Raw genomic sequence first — 24738 nt, 5'->3', positions numbered from 1 at the left:
AAAAAACGGAGCGAAGCAAGAAAATGCAGGGTGGAGGCTAGTATTAACATATCAACACATTTATTGCCCATTATCACTAGTTTTAGTATTTAATTGTTGACTCGAGGAAATATTTGTTGAATTTCTTCCAGCCGTATCGCTTTTTCGGATCTTTCTTGCTCCACGACGGACCCAGGTTGGGCATCAGGCCCGCCTTCTGGGCCATCGTCACCAGGGTGCCCATTTTCTTCTGCTGGCGATAGCACAGGCCGGTGATGCGCCTGGGCAGCATGCACCCGTCTGATCGGACGTACTGCGACAGGATGAGCACGTCGGTGTGCTTGATATCCAGGCCCAGCGTGCATTCCGGACAGAATTTGGTCTGACAGGCGGATTTCAGCAATTTCTCGGAACGCTCAGAGTCTATATTTACGCCCTCATATGTCCTCACATTGTTCTCCTGCTTCTCTTGGACTGCAAAGAATTTCGGTGAAAGGTTATGAAACAACCAAACGCCAAATCCAACTTACTCTGTTTTAACAGCTGCGGCGCGGTTGTGGCCACGCTCCGTGTCTGCCATATTGTGCTTCGGAGCGTGCTAGTCGCTACTTTTAGCAGGGAAGCCATTTTGCAGGTGGTTTTTATTAAAAACTTTATAAAACTAATTAAATGCGATGCAATGTTGTGATGGCTAAACTGCCATTCACTTGGAATAGGAAACAATCGAAAAAATACCACAAATACGCACACATGTGAATTGCGCTGGAATTACACGTACAACAAAGACGCAACGCCGGCGAATGAAAAAAAAAATATGTGTAAGCTAGACTTCAATTAAAGCGATTATACTTTATTAATTATAACCATTGCAGCTGCCTCAACTAGTAGCAAGAACACGCTTGTCTCCTCCATCATCTCCGGCATACTGAGCCTGGTTATCTTTGCCACGCTCCGTTTCTGCGCCGACTGGTTCAATGGCTCACAGTTGAATGTCTTGGTGGGCGGCTACCTCTTCTCCTGGCTCTTCATCTTGAGCCTCACCTGCGTATCCAATGCGGAAATGCTGATATTTGGCCAGGACTTTCAGGCCAAGCTAGTGCCGGAGATACTTTTCTGCATGTCCCTCACTGTGGCCGCTGCGGGCATTGTTCATCGTGTGTGTGCCACGACCAGGTAAATACGAGCGACTCCTTCCTGCCGCATATGGTTAATGTTGGTTATTCTTTCAGTATTTTGTTCTCTCTGGTGGGTTTGTACTTTCTCAATCGAATCTCCAGCAAGTATTATTCCACTGCTGTGGTGCCTCTAGACGCACCAGCCCGAAAGACTGCAAAGAAGTTCAAATGATGACCCGACAATCATGAATCGAATCTTAAAGCTTATGCTTTATGTTCTAATGAAAAAATATAAACTATAATTACACATACACTACGCTACTGTCTCAATGCCTACTTCCGATGTCGTTTCGATGTTTTCTTCAGTCAAATAACGCAATATATTTTGGTCTATAAAGCGCACTAGCTGTGAAGAAGTATGACATGTACATACATAAGTGGATCTCATTGGCTGAAGTTCTATTTCGTACGTACCTTAAAACCAGATTTACTTGAGAGATGTGTATGCTTCTCCTCGATCTTGTCGCGCAACGACGTGAACCATTCCGAGATTTCTGGGGCTATGGGCGGCATGTCGAATCCCTGGTAGCCCGCCTGCCTCAGCCCCAGATTGCACGAGTTGAGGGCCGTAGAACTCATAAGCAGAGAAAATGATTTGACTAGGATGTACGTCCTGCACAGTGACCAATCAGCTAGGATGGTTTCTTGGCTGATGGACTTAACCATGTTGTAGACCTCCCACATCTGCAAAAATATAGCTATTAGACAAGCGTTTGCCATCATTTCAATGGACTCACGTTACGATAAATGTGCAGAACTAGGGAGGTGTTGGACAGGACGCCTATGAAGGCGCGCAGCAGTCCCAGAGCAATCATCTTGCCCGTGTCGCAGGCCACCAGAATATGTGGCATCGCCTCCAGCATGTAGATATAACGGTGCTCTTCTTGGCAAGGTATCAGCTTAAAGCATTCCAGCATGGTTACAGTGGCATAGTGGATCATTGTGGGCTTCAGCGTATCCGAATAATTGAAGCTAGCGTTGAGCATCTCCAGGCGTTCATTGCACTGCCGTGGTCGATCCTTTTCCATCAGCAGGAACACCAGAACAGACACTGTGTATAGCGAAGTCACTTCCTCCAGGGTCAGGTAGTCAGCCATTAGTCTGAGAAAGCCCTGACGCAGCTGTAGTTATGATGATGAAAAGGATGATTAAATGAAGGCATTCAGGATCCATATACAGACGTATGTTTGTACCTACCTTGTCCACATCTGATTCCGACTGGGCTTCCACGCAGAAGCTGTAGCGCTGAAGAGCTCGCATACGCAAGAGAACATCACGAAACTGCTCATATTTAAATTCAGGAACGCTAAAATGGGCCAAATCCGATTGTTTTTCTTTAATCATTTTATCAAAAAACAAACCACCCAGCGGCAGGCCAGTTGTAGAGCTGGTCACACTTAAACATTACAAATTAAAGGTATTTTACACTTTTCGGGATATTTTATCATCTTGGAGAAGATGATTTTATAGAATTGAGAAAATGTTGGAAATTTCAGGCTACAGTCAAAGCAAATACTAGTCAGTCCCAAAAGGGATAAAACCATGTCATTCTAAATTTATTCTTAATGTATAAAAGCAGCTTGTAAAGACGAATTTAAATATTTTAATTTTAATACCATACAAAGGTATATCGGATGACAAGCAACAAGTGGTAAAATACGTAAGATTGAATTCACGCTTACGTTACATTCCTGGGTTTTATGCTTTTTAGTTTAAACTAATCTAGCATATCTTGTTGATAATTGATTAATGAATCTGATAAAACTAAAGTTTTAGCGCTGAGAATCCCAACAAGCTGGTAATTTAAAAAGAAAATCAAAATCGAGGAAAATTGTTTTTTTGTAGTCCGCATTGACAAGGTACAAATGTTACTAAAAATTTTGAACTAAAAAAAAAGTTTACCGAACGAACAAAAATTGTTTAGGATTACGTTATATGTAAGTGTGAACGTATATTATTTTTGGTATATATCTGTGGGATTCGGTGAATAGGTAGACGATAATGATTATTTTTTCATCATTATCCTGCGTTCCGGTGTAATTTCAATGTATTTCGACGCCACACCACTCCGAGTCAATTATATTAATTACTTATGTTCCCTTTGTGCAGTTTTCATAAAAAAAAATTTCTTTTCATCTTATGTTAAAGAAGTTAAAATACATGTGTCTACATTTTACATACATTTACAAACTGAACACAAGGTTCCCTTGCTTCCAGAAGGGGTGATTTGAATCAAAATTAAAATACAAATTCTTAAAATATAAGGTCATGAGGTGTACAATCCAATAAAAATTAGTATTTAAAATAAGTCAAATTGATTCTTCAAACGGATTGAATTATTGTTTCAGTGTCAAAAGTCTTTGCAAGCTGGTAATATTGAATAGAACATAAAAATCGAGGAATAGCATATAAGACTACGGTATATTTACAGTATATATTGAAAATGCAAGGGTATATTTTGGTATATTTTTGAGGGTCATGCGGTATGTTTGACCGACAGTCACACTATAAACAAAAATTCGTGAGGTGCAGACAAAATTTTTCGACAAAAAACAGCTCAAACAGCTACACAAAAGTTACTTTTATTCCCAGCAAAACAGATTTTTTTGTTTTAATCGTAAGTACCAAGCCAAATGTATACATATTATTAAGCCCAGCACATTTCGAAAGTGAGAGAAATAGAATTTTCCATTCCGCCATTGACGGCCATGTCTCTTTTTTCTTTGTCGAAGAAAAGGTTATGTACGAATCGGTATGTATCATACATGCATGCATACATACTAATGTATTAACGAGGTTTACTCATCAAGTAGCCAGCCAGCAGCCGTTCACGCAATAAACCATTTAGGCGCAGTTGGTTAGGCCTTTGTTCGACTGTACCCCTGCTTATACATGGCTACGTATGAACATTATTTAATAAAAGCCGCAGAAATATGCATACCTTGGCCCCTTGTCCCTACCCTTCCTCTATTCGTGTAGTATGACAAAGTGTCGCTTCAAAATGGCGCCGAACCACATGTCTCTTCGTTATCGTCTCTCGTCGAACGGTTCGGCACGATTCGTGTGTGTCATTCGCTTTCTGAATTTCATTTAACAAAGTGGTGTGCGCAGGCCAGGACTGACCGGGGGCGCTGAGAACTTGAAGCGAACATAATACTTAGTAACCGATTGTGATAGCTGTTAAAAATAGAATTCCGGACAAAGTCTGAAATTTAAATTCACAAAATTGTAATCACTCAATACAAATTCGAAAACGTAAATTCCGTTATAAGATTTTGTCCTTTTCTCTCTCTTCTGCTTTTGTCGACTTTGTGGTGCTGAGTGTGTGTGTGCGTGCGTGTCAATTTTGCAGTGCAAAAAAGCTCGTAAGCTAGAAAAGACCGTTGTCGGCGAAAACGAAATATATTCTACATCTGGCTTGATCTGTGTCCGTCTGTGTTTAACGTGTGTGTATTGGTAATCGCTGTGCGAGGTTAAATTAAATTACACATTTTAAACCCCACACACACACACACACACACAGCCGTAGCTCTCTCTTTAAATTGTGAAAAGCAACAGGCACACACGCACACATACTCATTAAAATTCTCCCTTGAATCACACAAATCAGCCCCCCCTGCAAATTAAATAACTGACGAGGACACGCGGAAGCGGCAAAAAAAAGGCCAAACTTATTTCCGTTAAGCGAAAGTGTAAGTTTACGTTTGTCTTTGTTCAATTTTTCTCCATCTCTATGTATTCGCTAATTGAATGTTTGTGTACTTGGAAATGACAGCGTATTTTCCATCTTTTGGCGTTTCTGCGTTTTTTCCCCCCGCAACCAACGGGACCACACGCACACATTGACACAAAGGTACGAGTGTGTCTTGTATGTACAATGACCTCGTTTCCCTTGCTCCGAGCTCTGCCCGAACTGCTCCACAAGTAACAACGTCAAAAATTTCACTTTATTCTCGACAGTTTCTTTGTCGAATTTCGTGTATAGGCGGGTCGTTCCCTTGCCTTGCTTTTACAGTTTTTCTTCTTTCTTTGCTCCGCTTTTTTCTGTAGCTCTGCTGCTCTTGTTGGTTTTCTGTACTTCTCGCCTTACTTTTTCCATCGTTCTTCATCTCGAGTTGCCTTTCAGTGGTTCTTCTGCTCGCGTTGCTTCTCCCTTCTTCTTTCGGCATTATCAAACTGTAAAAAGATTGTGTCTGTGTGTTCGCGCTCTCTTGCTCTCTCTCTCTCTCTCTGCACTATTGTGTTTGTGCTTGGGCATGTGTGTGAAAGCACATGTACACTCGGCAGGCGAGGATTTTAAGGTTAGGCAGCATTTCAAATGCTCGCAACATTTAAAACAACAAAACGTCCGATTGGAAAGCTAGTACTTGTGAATCGATCTTGTGACCTTGCTTATAAACTCAACCAGTTTAAAGTTGAACATTTAACTGATATAAGCACTAAATTAATTGTGAAACGTTTACACATTCATCTATCTGCAGCAATTTATTGTATGAGTCAAAAAATAGAAAGACCAGTGCTATCGGGTCAACGCATCAAGACCAGAAAAAGAGATGAAAGAGAAAAATATGACCCAACGGGATTCCGTGATGCGGTCATTGCTGGTCTCGAAAAAACTGATGGCGACTTGGAGCAAATCTCTAAATATCTAGACATCGCGGGCAACAAGCTCGACTATCGTCGCTACGGTGAAGTTCTCTTTGATATATTGATTGCGGGTGGTCTATTAGGTAAGTAACACTTAACAACTGCCTGTTCCATCGATAATCATAGTCATAACATTCGTAATGCTCTATATTTCAGTGCCTGGTGGTTCCATTTCTCAGGATGGCGAAAAGCCGCGCACCAATTACTGCATCTTCGATGCCCCCGAGAGCATGGAATCCATGCGCAACCATGAGCAGGTTTGTTTACACTTAAAAGATCATATATCCGAATCGATCCGATCCAATTCCTGCGTGTGGCTGTGTTTGCATATAATTAGAACTGATTACAAGCTCAAAAATGTAGTCGGTGTCAGATTATGCCACATGAATCGCCACATATTTACTTGTCTTTGGTTTGTTGTAAACAACCTAACGATCCGAAGATTTCTTATGTGTCAACAACAGCTGCTATAGTATACATTATATACAGTACACTCACACCTGGAGGGTCACCTTTTTCAATTGCATATTATTAGAACCGGTTACCTTATCTAAACTTTGCAATCGGTGTCAAAATATGCAACATGAAAAGCAACATTTTACTTGTCTTTATTTTGTGTAAAAAATAAAACCAACAATCTAAAGATTTCTTCTGTTGCAACAAAATTAAAACTCGTTGAAGATAATCAAGTAAAAGTAAAGAACTTTCAGTAAATGTATAATATTTTCGTTTTCAGGTATTTGTCAAGCTCATCAGACGGTACAAGTACCTCGAGAAAATGTTCGAAGAGGAGATGGGTAAAGTTCTATTGTTCGTAAAGGGCTTTACTCCAAGTGAACGCATCAAGCTTGCGCGAATGACTGCGCTCTGGTTAGGTAAGTGTTCAGAGAACCCTTGAGCTCCTTAGAGCCCACCCAGCGTACATATAGTCGAGTCTAGATAGACCCTTGTTCGATTTACAGCTGAGATTGGGCTAAAGTAAAAGTTACTCTTGGTATACTGACTCTTGGATGCAAATTTAACCAAATCCAAAAGCCACGAGCCCAAGGACAAGAATAAATCAATTTTCCTAGCTTTCTTCGCTACATTTTATAAAACGAACCTAATTCTTATTGATAACCTTATCTTGTTCTCAGTTAATGGCTCTGTACCGCCTAATGTGTTATTGGTACTAAATAACGAGCATCTGATCAAGGATGGCATTGCACTAGAGTTTCTACTGGAGCTATTTCAGACGTTCAAGCAAGAGAAGGGCATTGCATATCTGATTCAGGCGCTTAAGAAGGGTGGACTGGAAAGCAAGTAAGTTTTTCATTTAAATTATTGTCTTTATGGAATGTTCTCAGGAAGATGTTATAACCAATCAGTTGTGTATCTTTAATTGATGTTCCTAGAGTAATTTTAATGGAGTTTTATTTAATTCGCAAATGAACATTTAGCTTCATTTGGGTGTCGATTTAATTTCGTACACTTATAAAAGTTTATTAGTCCGAATATGGAATGTTCTCAGGAAGATGTTATAACCATTCAGTTGTGTATCTTTAATTGATGTTCCTAGAATAAATTTCGTGGAGTTTTATTTAATTCGCAAATGAACTGCTGCTTCATTTGGGTGTCGATTTAATTTCTTACAAAACTATAAGATAAATAAATTTAAGATTATTTTCGTGGTATGTTTATTAATAGGTACATATTATTATTATTTCTCCTTTAAGACTTATGGACTTTTTCCCACCAAACAAACGTACTGAGGAATATTTTAAACAAGTTTTTCTTGACAAGGAACTCAATGAGATCGTCAAGCTGCATAAGGCGCAGGCCAGCCAGGAGGCCAAGCGTGAGCTTCAGCAGACCCTCATCGATGATATCAACGATGAGAAGGCACACAATGAGATAACCGCTGACATTAAAGAGTTTTCGGCACGCAACAACATTCCCGATCATGAAATAATTGTTATTGTAAGTCAATCAAACGATTGATTGCCGAGAGGGAGACTTTAATTGAATAATTTTTTATTTTTGTGCACAGATTTGGTCTACCATCATGTCGTTGGGCGAATGGAACAAGAAGGAGGAACTGGTCACTGATCAGGCTGTTCGTCACTTGAAGACGTACTGCACTTTGTTTAAGGCATTCGCCTCAACAGACCGCTCGGAATTGGCCCTGATCCTTAAGGTTCAGGAGTTCTGCTATGAGAATATGAACTTCATGAAGGCCTTCCAGAAGATCATATTGTTGTTCTACAAAACAGAGGTCATCTCCGAGGAGATCATCTTGCGCTGGTACAAGGATGGTCATTCCAACAAAGGCAAAATGCATTTCCTCGAACAAATGCGCAAGTTTGTCGAATGGCTGCAATCAGCCGAAGAAGGTAAATTAAATATATGCTTTATAACGAAAATGTTCGGGTTGATATGAGTGCAATTTTTGAGAATGGTCTTGTCCTGGATGGCACTTTCGTTGTACAAAATTGCAAGAGCATTTGGGTTTTTTGCTTGCCTCGTTGCTCCATAATAAAACCAGAGCAACGCAGGCCAATGAAAACCTGGACAAAATTATGATATTATACTCGCATGCCTCTAACCAAAATCTTGGAGTGCTACAGACTCCATTGTGCACAATTCCAAGAGGTTAATTTCGGTCATGCCAAAGCAAATGAATGATTGGGTGTCCATATAACTATTCATAGTTACATTTGGCCAATAATCGTTTGGACAGACAATTCATCTTTAGTCAAATTTGCGTTGCATAGTCCCAAAGAGAACTCCCATCAGTTCTTAGCTCCGAATCAATCCAAAGTTCGTTGCAGCCATGAGGATATTATGCCAAAAGAAATTGGGTCTTATGGTTGCTTCTCTGTTTCACATAACGCTACAGCAGCTCCGATCTCTCAGTTACCCCAGACACAATTATGGTACTCTATGCCGCATGCCTCTAACCAAAATCTTGGAGTGCTACAGACTCCATTGTGCACAATTCCAAGAGGTTAATTTCGGTCATGCCAAAGCAAATGAATGATTGGGTGTCCATATAACTATTCATAGTTACATTTGGCCAATAATCGTTTGGACAGCCACATAATAAAAATTTAACTTTTTTTGTTGGATCTTTATAAGACGTTTATTAATGTTTGTAATTTTAATTTTCTAATCTTTCTAGAATCCGAATCTGAGGACGAACAAAAGAATGGCGATTAAACGCGGAGCCGCTCTCCCATAAGCAAACCATCCACATACAGACACACATCTGCAACATCCCCTCCATAGATATGCATAGCCAGCCCACATCCCAAATATCCACCCAAGGCAATGGCGAAGAGAGAGAATTTCTAAATTAATGTATACCCCACCACCCCCTCAATCCTCAATCAGTTCCCGATTTGTGAATGCAATATATTTCTTAACTATACAACAACAGCAAACGGATAGAATTGTGTTAATAAAGGTTAAAAGATTTACAATTACCAAAAAACAACTTATCACCACACACATGCAAATACACAGAAGAGGCATCTCGAACAAGAAATTTGAAAGAATTGAACGCATTATAATCCATAAAATTGAATGGAACATCCCAGATGTATTCGCCATATTCGAAAATGGACTGCAGGCCCGTTTGTATTTTCGCAATTATTTATTTAACAAATTACCCCCGGCACATATGCATATATTAAATGAAAAGAAAAAAGTAATTAGTATTCACCTTCGAGAGCGCGGCGCCAAGCCAGTATGGAATTTGACATGATTATCTTAGAAGTAAAGATTTGGAAAAGATGATTAAATAATGACTTGCATGCAAGGACACCACCAGTTTCAACGCAAATTATTATGTGAACAAAGCGTATGGAATTACGAATACTTGAATTGCATGAAAAGGTACATATATGTATACAACAACAAAATAAATGAAATACAAATGTAACAGATGAGAAAATTGCTGTGTTTTTCTGTCCTGGCTATAAAGCAATGATTGCGAATTTCAATGTGGGATGCGTTAGAATTTAATCCATTTTAAATGTTCTCTTTTATACCCCTCGAAACCATGTAGGTATACTTTTAGCACACACTATACGGTTTTACGATCACAGTAATGTCGATTGTGCCATATATCGATACATGTGTCGAAAAGTGAGACCAGCCTGGTGTCATACACCAAAAGAGTTCTTATCGGATTTAAATGCATAAACATAATTAAGCGTACTTTTGATTTGTTATTATGTTATATTACCATACGAACATAGTATTACCTGCATATCACTATTACTATCACTCGCTTATGAGAAATTAGGCTGCAATCGGAGTGACAATTTACGAAAGTTAACCATTGCCAACTGGGAATGTTGTTAAATACTTATAAGGGTCCCCAGTTGCTGCTTCAGTTAATCAGGGCAGTGAATTCCTCCCTATATTCAGTAAACCACCAATCCTACGATTATTATTAAAGCTTTCGGCTAAGTAATGTTTGCTCCCTGGAGTGCAAAAAGACTTGGATTCGCTTAGTTTAGTTTTTGGAAATACTGTTTTTATTCAACATAAATTTTTTGTTTAAAAGTAATTTTTCTTGCATTTCTCGTATTTCATTTAATGTATATAGTACTCGATGTTATATAATAACGCATATGCTATTTGTTTTTGTATTTTTGTTGTTGTTTTGCTAAATTTGTAGTTATTATTCATCATATTTGAACAATTGCAATTGGTGTGTAACTTGGTTAGAAATGAGCCTGGGGAAGAATACACTATGAACGAACATTTGGGCGAGAACATTCAGATAAAAACTTTAAAAATTATTCTGATGCATGTGCAGTGGTGGCAGTTGGCAGGTCGCAAGGCAGCAGCAGCAATTCCATAAATTGTTTTAATCCATAATTTCCATTTTTTTTTTAAGTTTTTTATATAGTTTTTGTTAAGTTATCCTTTAGTTAAGTATATATATATATATATATTTAAATGGTTTTTGTAGAGTGGAAGCTGGATTTGAGGGTCAACAAATTTAGCTACTTATGGGCCATACTTGGCAATACTTCAATCAGTGAGTTTCGGTTGGGTTTTCGGATGTGTTTATGGGTGCGCGTGCTTGCTTTTGATTTTGGTAACTGTGTGTATTCGTTACGTGTCCAACAACAGACATTGAATGAGGATTAATGATGATATTTGCGTGTATCCTGTGCCAGTGGCAATTGCGCAAGCGTACGTCACCTTCGGTTCAGCGAAATCAGACCGATATCCGATCCATTTCGGTGCTCCGGCAGGCAACAATGCTGAGTGTACGTTTGCACAGACTACCAGTGGCATCTGTGACTGCTGCTGCTGCTGCTGCTACTGCATCTCCTCACACTGCTGCACATGAATAATTACAAACATAGACACATTTGTTTAACAAAGACTATAGACGACAGAAATTAATGTACAATAATATAGTAAATAACGCAAAGAACAAGGGGAGGGTTGAAAACGAATAAATCAAAGGACAGGAATGTATGCAAAAAAATATTTCAAGTGTATGCGCCTGTGGTTCAGCAAATATACATTTAGGTTTAAAAAATAAACGAACAAACTTTAACAAACTCGTATTACAATGCACTTTTTGCTTTTCTTTTCTTTCTTTTCGTATGCTGATAGGATTTTGTGTATGCCTAAAATATTTATATATGTATATAGTAATTATTGGCATACATATACATATGCAAATGGTGTGGGTGTATGGATATCTCATATAACTGAAGACCGAAACGGGCCGGGGGAGGGGGCTCTTGAGTGTGTGATTGTTTCAGGATCAATCAGAACTATACAAAGACAACGGCAATATAATTTATAATTGAATACAATCCCTACATAGACACCAGACCTGGCTATGGCCTGACATGAGGATGAGTTTTACGTTGATTTTTTGTTTTGCTGTGGGTGGAGTTTTATATTAATCTTGAACTTTTCCTGCTGGTATTATTGGTTGTTGGTTTCTTCTTCTTGTTCATCTTCTGCATGCACTTAACAATTTAGTCGGTGAATTTACGGTTGACATTGCGGCCGAACAGGGCGTTACGGATCTCTGGCACAAGCTGCTGGGAGATCAACTCTAATCTGGACTCCAGCGTGTTGGGCACCTGCAAACAAATTGAATTCAAGTTCAAGGCAAATTTAATACAGTGGGGTGCTAATATAGTGGGGTGTGGAACGCACCTTAATGCGTCCGTTGAGGGCCAACAGCTCTACACCACCGCAGGTATCAGCAGAGAGGAAGTTTGTCTCGTCAATGATGAGATCGACATTCTGCTTCATTTGGGCTTTGTACTGTTCGACAGCTTGGGGCAGAATGTCGCGGATCAGCGACACATCGACCTGGCGGCAACGCAGTGTCACCTTGGGCTCCATCACCTGGAAGAGGCCCTGGACAATCAGCTTGGTCACGACGGCCTTGTATTCGCCCTCGTTCTTGGTGACCTCGCCCAGACGTTTGCGGGCATCATCCAGGACATTGCTCACATGATCCTCGCGCACTTTCAGTACCTAACAACACACAGATACGGTTTTAGATGGAATATCCTTAAAGGGAGGCGGGGAATTCAGACACACACCTTCAAGCGAGCTTGGTTGAGCATGTTGGATGACTGGATTTTCTTCTGGAGTTCCACCTGTTTCTCCTTCTTCTCGTAGTACTCCATGATCTTGAGACGCTGCTGTTGCACGAGGCGTCCCTTCTCAATGTTGAACTCCTCCTCGGCTTTGGCATCGATCTCCTCGGCTTTTTCATTGGCTTCCTGCTCAATGAACGCCATCATGTGTTTGATCTGAAAACGGCATCACAAGCCATTACGTTAACAATTTGTTCAACATTTCATCCTTTATTTTTTCCCCCATTTATTTATTTAGTTTGCTTGAAAGTTTTCGTTTTTTTCGGCTGATAACGTAAGGGGGTGGTTGGGAGGGGGGTTTGCTGGTCGTGTGACAGAGTGTGTGGAGGGGCAGCATCGCAAACACCCACTAGTTGTCTCGCTTCAACACATTGCACTCAATGGTGGAGCCCGTGTCACATGACCAACACGAATTTTTCTACTCACTTTTTGCGTGGAGCATTTAAATAAATAACCAAAATTTATACCAAGCAAAAGGTTTCATTTACAAAATAAGATGGCATGTCGAAAGAGTGATAACCCAATAAGGCAGCCAGGCTGTTGCCAATAGGAATGTGCTGCCATGAGAAATTCACATGACTTCAAATTCACTGACTGGATCCCATGACTTCGCCATCTTTTTGGCTGATTGCATATTAAAAAACACAATTTTCAATTGAAACCCTGCCCCTACACAGGACCATATTGACTGTCTTTGCCTTATAACATTACTTTTAATCATTTTCATCTCATATTTACCTGTTTCTGTACATCAGCGTCGCTCAATGCCATCTTGACTGATTTTTTTCACTTGCACGAAACCGAAAAGAAATTCAACTGTTCCAAAGAAATCCACGTGTAACCGTGCCTGTAATAGTTGTAATTTCAATGTAAATTATATGCCCCGTCAAATGTTTAATGTGCAACTCCAGACAATACGAGGAAATGTGGAAAACGATTAAGTTACTTTTTTGCCTTCTGCCCGACGTCTGTCTGAAAAATTTTCACTGCAAATCGATCATATGATTTTAGAGTGTGACCCTTTGCCTGCAAGTAGAGATGTATCTTACGATATCGATATATTTTTGTATTTGGGACAGAGTAATCAAGTGAATGGCAAAATATATACCGATATATATCGATACATTTACATTTATTATTTACCATCCCTACTGCCTGTACACACGCGAAATTTATGAAAATTTGTTTTTTCTTTTGGGAATAAACGATAATTAAACCTGAAAACTTCAACTTAAACTCCACGATTCAAGTGCAATGGAGACGCTCCTGGAGCAGCAGCGCCGATACCATGAAGAGCGCGAGCGCCTCGTTAAGTTGATGGTGGATGAGCACGCGACCAAAAAGCCGGGAGAAAAGGAACGCATTCATTCGGAGCACAGGCTGAAATATCTTATGGAGCTGCATCATAATGCCACAACACAACTGCGAGACCTTTACGAGGACAAGGACAACGAGAGGAAGCAGGAGATTGCGGCCCTGTCGGGGCCCAACGAATTCAACGAGTTTTATGCCCGCCTAAAGCAGATCAAGCTGTTCTACAAATCCCATCCGGCTGAAGTGAGTGTGCCGCTGTCCGTGGAGTTTGACGACATGATCAAGGTATACAACAATCCCGATGACATGAGTGCGCTCGTGGAGTTTACCGACGAGGAAGGCGGCGGCCGGTATTTGGATCTGAACGAGTGCTACGAGCTCTACCTGAACTTGAGGGCTGTCGAAAAGCTAGACTACATTGCGTATTTAATGTCCTTCGATCATGTGTTTGATATTCCGCGAGAGCGCAAGAACCGCGAGTACAGAAAGTACATTGAGACACTGAACGAATACCTGCACAACTTCATTCTACGCATTCAGCCGCTGCTGGATCTGGAGGGGGAACTGGTCAAGGTGGAGCTCGATTTCCAGCGTCAGTGGCTGCAGGGTACCTTTCCCGGCTGGTCGCTAAAGGAGACCGAGTCGGCGCTGGCCAATACGGGCGCTCACCTAGATCTCTCGGCGTTCTCGAGCTGGGAGGAGTTGGCCTCCCTGGGTCTGGATCGTCTGAAGTCTGCGCTGGTTGCCCTGGGACTAAAGTGTGGCGGCACTCTGGAGGAGCGTGCCCAGCGCTTGTTTTCCACAAAGGGCAAAAGCACCCTCGACCCCGCTCTGATGGCCAAGAAGCCCAGCGCAAAAAGTGCCAATGCACAGTCGAAGGAGCATGAACGCAGCAAAGATATCGCCCAACTGGAGGCGCTGCTCTATAAATACGCCGAGCTGCTGTCCGAGCAGCGGGCGGCCACCAAGGAGAACGTACAGCGGAAACAGGCGCGCACAGGCGGCGAGCGCGACGATAGCGATGTGGAGGCCAGCGAGTCAGATAACGACGATGATCCCGATGCCGATGACGTGCCGTATAATCCCAAAAACTTGCCCCTGGGCTGGGACGGCAAGCCCATACCCTACTGGCTGTACAAGCTGCATGGCCTGAACATTAGCTACAACTGCGAGATCTGCGGCAACTTTACCTACAAGGGGCCCAAGGCATTTCAGCGGCACTTTGCCGAATGGCGACACGCGCACGGCATGCGGTGTCTCGGTATACCCAATACGGCGCATTTTGCGAATGTGACCCAGATCGAGGACGCCATCACGTTGTGGGAGAAGCTGAAGTCGCAAAAGCAGAGCGAGCGCTGGATAGCCGACCAGGAGGAGGAGTACGAGGACTCCCTGGGCAATGTGGTCAATCGCAAGACATTTGAGGACTTGAAGCGTCAAGGACTGCTCTAGAATATATGTATGTAGGATATACACACTGATTCAATGTAACATTTTGATTTAATACAAACAATTATCAACCGGAAATATCAATCATCTCAAGCAAAGATGCGTGCCTGCATTTTCAGTCCCACATTGTCGACTGTGGCCAGCGGCAGCAGGCATACTTTCGGTGATCGCGCGTCCATCTGTTGTGGAGTCTCGGCCTGCAGCCAGGGAAAGTCCTGGTACTGTGCCTCGTGGCTGAATTGGACAAAGGCCGTCTGTGTTGTGTGCAAATGCACCTTGAACTGGCAGTTGCCGGGAAGCTTCGGCAACGGCTTGACGCGCTCCGACAGCTTGTGCAGAGCGACACGCAGTTGCTGCTCGTACTCGATCAGGTGCGGATCCTCGGCTGGCTGCCTGGCGGCCCCCGACTCCAAAATATCTAACTGCAGCATATAGCTCTCGAGTGGCTGGTTCTCGCTGTGATACAGAATGATCTCAAAGCACTTCAGTTCTCGCCGGTCAAGTAGCTCCCGCGCAGATCGCAGAACGCCGGCAAGGTATGTATTCAGCGGGGGATAGATCGATACGTATACCGGTGTGTTGTAGATGCGTCGCTTCTTGAAGATTTGTGTCGGATATATGCCGCGCACGTACAGAATGTGATTCAGAAACACCTCAATGGCCTCCAAGTGTATATCATTCGCATATTCCGACTGCATTTTGCAAACAAAAAATTATAGGTATTTCGCAAAATTGCGATATTTGTAAATATCGATAGTGCCCCCGCTGTTGTGTGGCAATTTCGAAGATGATTTCCACTGCCCTGCCAAAGACTTCATTCACTTTCCTAAATAAATAGGAGTCATTTATTGATTTTTGGTTTGTGTTATTTTCACTTCAGGCAAGAAAATACTACGCTAGAGAGCTTGAAGTTGTCTTGATCTGAAAAATCGTATTGTCAGAATAAGAGAACGTATATTCGAACTCTAGCAAAAAGGATTCAAATCGGTCATTGACCTTTCAATCTTGCAAAATAGTTAAACTCTTTTTGTTTAGCTTTCTGATCGTATTTTGAATCGATTTATTCAGCATCTAATTTTTCGAGATTCTGTTAATGAACCGACAGTAAAATACCCTTACAAAAATCAATGCAAGATGATGAAATGAGTTGGTGGGCTTCCAGTGCGAATTTGATTATTCAACAAGCCCGAGCATCACCATAGATCCCTAAAATGAATTAACTTACCTTTTATTTTTATGTTAGTCAAGCAAACCATTTGATTTATGTATGCTGACAAATAAAAGTCAGCGCCGTTGCAAATGCAAGTCCGGCAGGGTTGTGTTTTTTTCGCCGACGATGCATCCAGCGGCAAACTATCGAATGCGCATATTGGCCTAGAACTGCCATCTTTAGCTGAAAAAATGGCTGAAATCCAAGTGTGTGTGTGAACAAAATTTGTATGAGAAAATTTGCGTGTAAAACATATACGAAATATATCTTTGACTTCTACCGAAAAAGGCGTTCTCCCGTGCGCCATTGTAGATAGTTGAAACGAGTGTGCACACGAAAATGCAAGTGTATGATTAACTAATCGGCTAACAAAAAAAGAAAAACGAGTGATTGATGCCTTCCCTTCGGCCTCTGCGGACTGCAATTACAGACGGGTCACAAAATTCTCTGGGCTCCCTCCTTGGTGAAAACTGAAAATGATGTAGCTGCAGAAGCGAGAAAAGAATAGAAGAGAAGAACCGCTGAACAGAACCGAAGAAATAGCGGCATAGATGAATATTCAGCGAAAAGAATATTCCCTATATGTAATACAAGACCGACTATTCAAAGTGTACATATACACATCTATAACCTGATATACACATACGCAGTTGCATCAGCATGCCTGACCGTGATTCGGCTTCTGATTCCGGTGATTGCAGCCGTCTCGGAGGCGCTAAAATGAATCAGCAGCAGCAACAGCAGCCGTCTTGCAGCAAAAACTCTGCGCCGGAGAAGAGGAATCGACGCATCATCATGCGCATCGAATTCAATGACTCTGACGACACTGACGAAGCCAACCCCCCCAACCCTGGCGATGATCCTGACCTTGACGCGCGACCATCTTGCTCGTCGGCGGCCACGCGTTTGTGTCGCAGCGCCCGCCGACAGCGACGTCCACCTGCCATTCAAGATTCCGACTCGGATGCCGTGCAAAGAAGATCCACGCGCAATCGAAGAACCCGCTATGGACCACAAAGTGATGACTGCTCCTCCAGCGGCAGTGAGGTACACAAATACATAAACTAAAGCCCATTTTGCACTGAATTGACTGTTTGCTAATCCTTATGCTAAATTATTTTAGATCGAACAACGCCCCAAGCGATTGCACGGACAAAGCGGCAAGAGGAAAAAGCTAGAGTCCGATGAGGAAGAACCAAGCGACGAAGATGAGGCCAAGACGAGGCTCAGCCCCAGGCCTGCGCCAGCGGAGGATCCCGGTTTCAGCTCCGACAGCAGCAGCAACGAGCTGTTGGAAAAGTGTCCCATTTGTTTGTTTACCTTTCGGCAGCAGGAGATTGGGACGCCGGCCACATGCGAGCACATCTTTTGTGCGCCCTGCATTGAGGCATGGTCGAAGAATGTCCAAACCTGTCCCATCGATCGGATAACCTTCGACAGGATCGTGGTGCGGGACAACTATGCCGATCGCAATGTGGTGCGTGAGGTTCGCGTGGATCTGAGCAAATCAAAGACGGAACTGACCCTGGAGGAAGAGGAGGACGCGGATGCCACTGTGGCCGATGTTACCAACTGCGAGATATGCAACAGTCCGGAGCGGGAGGATGTGATGTTGCTCTGCGACAGCTGCAATCAGGGATACCACATGGACTGTCTGGATCCGCCGCTGCACGAGATCCCAGAGGGCTCCTGGTACTGCGACGAATGCATCGACTCCAACGATGAGAATTCCGATGATAACCTCGACCTGGCCGAGGACCTGAACATGCTGTACGAGGACATCCGTGGCATGGGTCTGCCCGAGACGCGTCTGCGCGTGAGAGAGGTTCAGCAACAGCCAAGGATACTCCGAACCCGCCAAAACGAACGCATTCGCGCTGCTGTTTTGCGTCGCACCCGTGCCGTCACATCAGCGGAGGCCGCCTCCGGCTCCACCACCACACATACCCGTACCACCCGTACCACAACCACAACGACAACAACCACACGCACCACAACAAACCGTAGACAAACGACGCAGCGGCGAAGGCGTCGCCGCACACGACATCGCACCTATGTCGTAGAGTATGACCTCAATAACTTTGACGAGAAGTTTGCCCTGAAGACGACCAGCAAGAAGGTCATACGTCGTCGTCGGCGGCGACGTCGTCGAGTGGTTGCCTCGTCGGCCAGCGATGAAACGGGCCGACGTCGTCTGACTGCCAGCAAAAGGCTGGCGGAGCAGCTGGGCGTCAAGGCGGATGGTCTGCGTTCGTATCTGAGTGGGGGAAATGCCTCCAGCTTCACGCTGTTTGGCAATGCCAACGATCTGGAGTACTTTTCGGACAGTGAGGCCGGGCAGGACGAAGCTGGAGCTGGAGCAGGAGCAGGAACTGGACTGGGCGCCACAGCAGTGCAGACGTCGGTACGCATTGCCAGCATCGGCAATCCTCGCACACGCAAGACCCTGCTACAGGGCAAGGCGCGTACAGCGGCCACAACGTCAGGGTCATCGGCCAGCGATATTCTGTCCAGCATCTTGGATCTGCAGGATCGCTGGCATGGGGCGACGCGCAACCTTAGCGAAGTGCAGATCAGTGCCGATGGGAGTCTGAATCTGCCTCAGCGTGTGGCAGCGCCAGCACCAGCATCCACTGCAGCAGCCTCAAAGCCACTCACGGAACCCATCACCCAGGCACCGGTCTATCAGCGCGGAGGCGCCGGACCCAACTTTAGTCGTGGCGGCGGTGGCGGTGGCTCTGGCAATCGCTACGGTGGTAACAGCAACTACAACAGAGGCGGAGGTGGTGCTGCTGGCAATCAATATCAGCGGCACTCTTCGGGCGGTGACGGCGGTGGAGGCAGCAGTCAAGGCGGCAGCGGTTTCAGTCAGAATTTCAACAATAGTAACCAAGGCGGCAACAACAACAGCAGCAGCAACAACGTATCCAGCTTTACGCCCTTTCATCTGCGCTTTAACACACCCAATCGCCAGCAGCAACATCAGCACCAGCAGCAAAGGAACCAAAATGTGCAGCAACAGCAGCAGGGATCAAGCCCCAACACATCATCGTTTCGCGGTAGTGTGTCCAACAATCCCTCCGCCGTGGCATCCCCAGCAACCAACAACTTTTCACAAAGACCTCCACTGTTTCCCATGAGTCACATACCAGCGCCGGTGATGCCTGGTCCTGGCTCTGGTCCCGCCGTGGGTCGTCTATCAATGCCCGCAGTGCTGACTGTGCCACCGCCACCCACACCACCGGCCAGCCTCTCGTGGAACAGTCCCCTCTTCAAGCTGAGCACAGACTATGCACAGCAGCGGCCAACATCAGCAACTGCAGCGAAGACAACAAAGCTGGACGACGATGATGATGATGCCGACAACTGTCCAAACTTTTCGATTTACTCGCAGGAGTCGCAGGCGGTGGCCAATGCCACGTCACTGCCAATTGGGCCACAACCAAGGCCTGCAGCCGAAGAGCCAGATAAGGTAGGGATCCAGAAGATGGTTTAATGTTTTTAATTTGTTTGATAAGTGGCATAAGGATTGGCATATAAAAGATCAGAATCATGTTTAAAATATTCGTTTAGGTATAATTTATTTGAGATTTCCTTTTGCGTCTCCATCCATGTATTCCTCTACCTACTAACGCAAACCAAATGTTGTTCTCTTTTCTTCTCGAATTTCTATTTAATCGAAAATACCTTCCATGCAGGAGGACGATGACATGAATGAGGATTTAGTACAATTAGACGATGATGATGATGATGTTGAGGATACTGCAGCAGTAGCAGCGCAGGAGGATAACAGCATACCATTGCCACCAGAAAAGGCCTCCGATCTGTATGAGCCAGAGAATCCCACAGAAGAGCAGGAGGACGGCGATTCCAACATCGATGGAGAGCCCATGGTGGAGGAACGCCAGCCCCAGGCAGAGGCAGAACCTGAAACGGAACGAATTTCGAGTAATAGCAACTCAAATCTGGAGCCAGCAGTCGATGAAGATGAGGAGACCAAGACGCACAGCACTCCCAGTCCCGGTCCTAGGGTGCGGGATCGTGGCAGAGTCGAAAGGGATAGAGGGAAGGGTGTGCTGGAACTGTACGACGACAGCGACTGGGAGGAGCTGGACATTGACAAGCCCAAAGAGTTTGAAAAGGCGTTGGATGCCACAGAGGCAGCAGCAGCAGAGACACCGAATGTGGCAGCCAAGCCTGCCAAGAAGAAGCACAAGGATGCGGGTGCCGCAAGAAATAGAAGGAGCAGCGATCGTGAGCCAGATCGTTCCTACACGCCCTGCCTGGACGAAAAAGGAGTCGATGACGATGACGAGGGTGCCTCTGCAGCGAGCGAGCAGCAGCGTGCCGTTGTCTCAACCAGTCCCAAGACGCCGTGCTCTAAGTCCAGCGGCGACGAACAGAATACAGAGCAAGAACCGTCGGAGAACATTGACACGGAGCTCATTTCCGAGGATGATTTGGCCAATGAAAATGATTCAAAGCAGAGACGCAGTCGCAGTCGTAAACGCAGCGAAATCGAAGGGGGTGGAGCTGCCACCGCTGCCGCTTCCGCAGCCACCTCCAAGGAGCCGCCGAGGGAAAACGATAGCAAATCGAAGCGTTCAAAGCGTGGCAAGGATGAGACCTTTAAGAAGGTAAGCAAGCGACCCAAAGAGCGCAACTATCGCGGCGATAAGCAGACGGACGATGCACGCAGCGGGTTACGACGACGCACAAAGACACCGCGAAGAAGTTCGCCGGCGTCCAGAAGTCCCCACTCGCCCAGGGGAACGCGGAGTCCGCCGCAGCCTCACAGCCGCAGCCGCAGTCGCAGTCGCAGTCCGAGCAGAAGTCGCAGTCGCAGCCCCATTCGGAGTCGTAATCGACGCAGGCCGCGAGGCAGCCGCTCCAAGTCCTACTCCAGATCCCGTTCCCGCTCACGTTCCCACTCGAATGGCCGCCATGGACGTTCCTTCCGTGGGCGCGACTTTCAGCGCGGCCAATTCCAACGAGGCCGTGGCAGCCTGCGCTTCAGCTACAACAACCGGAATCAACAGCAGTTCCACACTCGGCCGTACCAGAATGTGTACGCTCAGGGCCACAATCAGAGCCAGAGCCAGAGCCAGAACTATTTACACAACAATCAGAGCAGCCAGTACCACGTGCAGAACCAGAACCAGAGCCAGAGCCAGAACTTATATCAGCGACCCAAGCGACGGGAGCTGGCACGCTACGATGTGCGCAATGTGGTGGGCGCTGGGTCGCGGCATCACTTGCCCATGGCCATGGATCGTTATGGCCGTGATGCTATGCGCGCAGCCAGGAGTCGTTCCGGCGGTAGCTTCGAGCGTCGTCGATCCTCCCACAGCCCTGCGTTCTCGCGCAGCGGATCCCGTGGTGGTGCACCCTCCCGGTCGCGCTCGGCAACGCCCAAGCGGTTGCGCAGCTTCAGCATATCGCCCTCTCCACCGCCCGGAACTTCGCCACATCGCAAGCAGCAGCGCCGCAGGTCCATGTCGCCGGGACCAGGACGTCGCTATGTGCGTTCCCCGTCGCTATCGCCTCCCAAGCAGCGAAGGGACTCACCGCCCATGCATCCGATGCATGCGATGGATCGCGGACATAGCCCCATTTCGTTAAGATCTGGCTCCCACACGCCCACGCGAGTGAATGGCGGCCGCAATATGGCTCCACTGCCCGTGTACCATAATTCACCGCGGTATACGCCACGTTTGAGTCGCAGTCGGACGCGTTCGAAGAGCCCCAAGGCGGTGATCAAGAAGAAAAAGAAGAAATCTGACAAGAAAAAGAAGAACAAGAAGCGTGCGGCCAGCACTAGTCCGACAACGGCCGCTCGAATGAGGCGCATCTCGAGGCAACGCGATCCCTTTGAGGATGCCGATGATTTCCTGGCGCCACAAAAGAAGCGACGCCATTCGCCTCCCATCAGCAAGGGTGTGCCTGCGGGCAATTGGTCGCCATCGCCCAGCCTCTCCGATGATCATATGAAGTTCATTCACGATGGAGGCGATAAGAACTCCTCGTGGACACCGCCCTTGGGTTCGCCCAAGGGCATGCTTGGCCATCCCGGCGGCCACTATGCGGATGATGGACGACGCAGCCCCACGCCTCTGGGCATTGGCAAGAAGGCGAAACGGAAGCGAGACAAGAGCAAAAAGAAAAAGAAGCCAATCGACAAGCTGCAGCGCAAGGAAAAAAAGAATCGCAAGCGTCGCACGCAGACACCGGAGCCAATACCCTCGAAGGAGGTCTTTGCCTCTGGCAACAACATTCTCGTGAGCGTTAGCTTCAACAAGGAGCCAGCCAGCGGCACGAATGCGAGCGCCTTGCAGCAACAGCAGCAGCAGCAACAGCAGACGGTGGTAACAATGCCTGCCAGGCATGATGACCTTCTAGCGAGTCGTTTGACCGGCTCTTCCATGGATCGGCTGCTAAGCAACGCTAGCGTGAAGCCAAAGCTGAAGAAGGACAAGACCCGCAAGCGCAAAAAGTTGGATGCCAAGCCGGTGGCCATCATAGACCTGGAACGCTCACCGTTCCAAGTGCATCAAGAGCCCGCGGACGTGATTGTGCTCACGGATAGCGAAGATGCCAACGAGGCGCCGCCGCCGCATCCAATGCGCAGGGACAGAGATAGCAGAGAACAGCAGCAGCAGGAGCAACAGCAGCGGGATCGACACCAGAGGCGACGCGGCAGTGGAGTGGCCTCGCCCGCGGAGCATCACGATCTGATGCGGGAGAACGGTCAGCGGGAGAAGACGCCACAGGCTGATTCTCTGGCCACGATTATGGAGACCTCCTCGTACGAGACACTGCAGCAGACGACAGGCCCCAAGACCCCGCCAGAGCCACCAATTGTCAAGTTCAATCTACCTGCCAAAAAAACGCACAACGTGCGCAACAATCCCCTGCACGAGGATGCCGATGACATCAATTCGGCGGACGAGCTGGAGGCTGCGTGCTCCTCCAGGGAGTTGCCTGGCGCTGGCATCGCTGACCACGACAATGATGATGGACAGCAGCAGCAGCCGCATGGCCATAGCCACGAGAGCGGCACACAGAAGATCGGACCGAATACGCCGCCAGAGTCGGGACCCTGCTCACCGGATGCCTACGATCCGTTTGAGCCGACCAAGTCGCCCTCCCTGTCACCCCGATCACCGACGCCCACACCCACACAAAACCTAGAGCAGGCGCTACCCAATAGCTCGGGTTCTGCAGGTCCAGGGGATAAATCCGATAGCGACAGCCACAGTCGCAGTCGCAGCCACAGCCTTGCGCCGACATCCGTCTCGAACAGCACTGGAACGCAGACACAGACACAGACGAGTGGTGTCATCAATCCCGTGGATCTGGTGATGGCGCTGATGAACAAGCCGAACCAAAGTAACAACGCCAACAGCCAGCAAGAGAAGGCCGGCGGCAAGGCCTGCGACGTTGTCACATCCACGCAGTATCTCGGCAGCAGCAGTGCGCCGAGTGCGAGCGGAAGCGGCGGCGATGGAGGCCACGACAAAACAAATGCCGAAGGCAATACCATTACGGTCCTCTCTAATGTGCTGCTCTCGGGCAGCAGTGTGGTGTCCAGCTCCCAGCATATACCGGTGATTTCTAGTCCAACGCCGCTGGCAAAGAAGCTCGCGCCGCTCCCGAAAGCGGGTGGCGGCAGCGTGGCTAGCAGCAGCAGCTGTGGCATCGCCAATCTGCCCACCACAAGTTCTGGCCTGCGCAACGGCGGCAGCAGCGGAAACGCAGCGAGTGCAACGGTCAACGCACTGGACGACTCCTTTACCATGGATATCGAGAGCCCATATTCACCCGGATCGGCGGACTATGAGGATCTGTTCGAGCCGCCGGCGCAGCAACGCTCTAAGGGTGGTGGCGGTGGTGCCAAGACGGAAATGTTCGACAATCTCTTTGGCAGCACCTCCCCAGTGGGCAATACTGCCAAAATGTCGCGCTTCAAGAAATCACAAAGGGGAAATAACAAAGGCGAACGTAAATCTAGAAAAGGTTCGTTGTGAGTTCTTAGAATTTATGTTAGAATTCCTAATCCTTGCCGCTTGCCAAACATTTTAGAAACATTTATAATGTTGGAAATATCCGATTGGGATTTAATTTAGCTTTACAAGTGGACCAAACAAACGATATTAAAGCGAAAAATATCTATAAATGCTCGTAAACGAACATAGAAACGTAGCAAATAAGCAATCCGTGGCTGAAGCATCGCTAAAAGTTATTGGAACAACTGAGAAGAGATTATTAAGCGAAGAAATCTTTTAAAACCAAAATTTGCATATGATTTTCGGATATTATCGCGATAGTTGTA

At 46.0% G+C, this 24738-nt stretch overlaps 8 protein-coding genes across 11 annotated transcripts in view; 4 read left to right on the top strand and 4 right to left on the bottom strand.

Annotated features, from left to right (window-relative positions):
- Positions 1–38: 38 nt before the first annotated feature.
- LOC117586178 (39S ribosomal protein S18a, mitochondrial) lies at positions 39–685 on the bottom strand. Its single transcript, XM_034276090.1, has 2 exons — positions 510–685; positions 39–453 (listed from the first exon to the last, which is right to left on the bottom strand). Exons 1-2 carry the CDS (start codon positions 604–606, stop codon positions 83–85), a joined length of 468 nt encoding a protein of 155 aa, XP_034131981.1. The 5' UTR covers positions 607–685; the 3' UTR covers positions 39–82.
- LOC117586179 (protein KRTCAP2 homolog) lies at positions 674–1410 on the top strand. The gene is made up of 3 exons (XM_034276091.1): positions 674–797; positions 852–1152; positions 1209–1410. The coding sequence occupies exons 1-3, from the start codon at positions 794–796 to the stop codon at positions 1324–1326; spliced, it is 423 nt and encodes a 140-aa protein (XP_034131982.1). The 5' UTR covers positions 674–793; the 3' UTR covers positions 1327–1410.
- Positions 1341–2550, bottom strand: LOC117586177. Its single transcript, XM_034276089.1, has 4 exons — positions 2352–2550; positions 1892–2275; positions 1569–1838; positions 1341–1500 (listed from the first exon to the last, which is right to left on the bottom strand). Exons 1-4 carry the CDS (start codon positions 2496–2498, stop codon positions 1408–1410), a joined length of 894 nt encoding a protein of 297 aa, XP_034131980.1. The 5' UTR covers positions 2499–2550; the 3' UTR covers positions 1341–1407.
- Positions 2551–3634: 1084 nt separating this feature from the next.
- On the top strand, positions 3635–9611 carry LOC117586681 (protein krasavietz). 3 transcript variants are annotated; one of them, XM_034276933.1, is made up of 9 exons: positions 4246–4382; positions 4765–4846; positions 5636–5884; positions 5958–6058; positions 6538–6676; positions 6938–7103; positions 7517–7760; positions 7831–8173; positions 8962–9611. In XM_034276933.1, exons 3-9 carry the CDS (start codon positions 5647–5649, stop codon positions 8997–8999), a joined length of 1269 nt encoding a protein of 422 aa, XP_034132824.1. In that variant the 5' UTR covers positions 4246–4382; positions 4765–4846; positions 5636–5646; the 3' UTR covers positions 9000–9611. The 3 variants fall into 3 exon arrangements, with proteins under 3 accessions (XP_034132826.1, XP_034132824.1, XP_034132825.1); XM_034276935.1 differs by lacking the exons at positions 4246–4382; positions 4765–4846 and adding an exon at positions 3635–3771; XM_034276934.1 differs by lacking the exon at positions 4246–4382 and having other exon boundaries at positions 4724–4846.
- A 1078-nt stretch (positions 9612–10689) lies between these two features.
- Positions 10690–13477, bottom strand: LOC117586683 (V-type proton ATPase subunit E). The gene is made up of 5 exons (XM_034276936.1): positions 13380–13477; positions 13172–13280; positions 12377–12589; positions 11982–12308; positions 10690–11905 (listed from the first exon to the last, which is right to left on the bottom strand). The coding sequence occupies exons 2-5, from the start codon at positions 13202–13204 to the stop codon at positions 11798–11800; spliced, it is 681 nt and encodes a 226-aa protein (XP_034132827.1). The 5' UTR covers positions 13205–13280; positions 13380–13477; the 3' UTR covers positions 10690–11797.
- Positions 13478–13570: 93 nt separating this feature from the next.
- Positions 13571–15293, top strand: LOC117586680 (splicing factor 3A subunit 3). Its single transcript, XM_034276932.1, has one exon. The coding sequence runs from the start codon at positions 13688–13690 to the stop codon at positions 15197–15199; it is 1512 nt and encodes a 503-aa protein (XP_034132823.1). The 5' UTR covers positions 13571–13687; the 3' UTR covers positions 15200–15293.
- On the bottom strand, positions 15229–15961 carry LOC117586684 (mitotic spindle assembly checkpoint protein MAD2B). The gene has a single exon (XM_034276938.1). The coding sequence runs from the start codon at positions 15892–15894 to the stop codon at positions 15286–15288; it is 609 nt and encodes a 202-aa protein (XP_034132829.1). The 5' UTR covers positions 15895–15961; the 3' UTR covers positions 15229–15285.
- A 628-nt stretch (positions 15962–16589) lies between these two features.
- LOC117586651 (serine/arginine repetitive matrix protein 2) overlaps positions 16590–24738 on the top strand; it is a 30132-nt gene continuing 21983 nt past the window's right edge. Inside the window, exons 1-3 of one of the 2 annotated variants that reach the window (XM_034276887.1) lie at positions 16590–17453; positions 17530–19878; positions 20105–23883. In XM_034276887.1, the coding sequence (XP_034132778.1) occupies positions 17067–17453; positions 17530–19878; positions 20105–23883 (6515 nt within the window). In that variant the 5' untranslated portion in view covers positions 16590–17066. Of the gene's footprint in view, positions 17454–17529; positions 19879–20104; positions 24423–24738 lie in introns of both variants that reach the window. The other variant, XM_034276886.1, reaches the window with a different exon arrangement.

The sequence above is a fragment of the Drosophila guanche genome, unplaced genomic scaffold (genome assembly GCF_900245975.1).
Source record: "Drosophila guanche unplaced genomic scaffold, DGUA_6, whole genome shotgun sequence".
NCBI classification, from domain to species: Eukaryota; Metazoa; Arthropoda; class Insecta; order Diptera; family Drosophilidae; genus Drosophila; species Drosophila guanche.
This window is presented reverse-complemented; position numbering and strand designations above follow the sequence as displayed.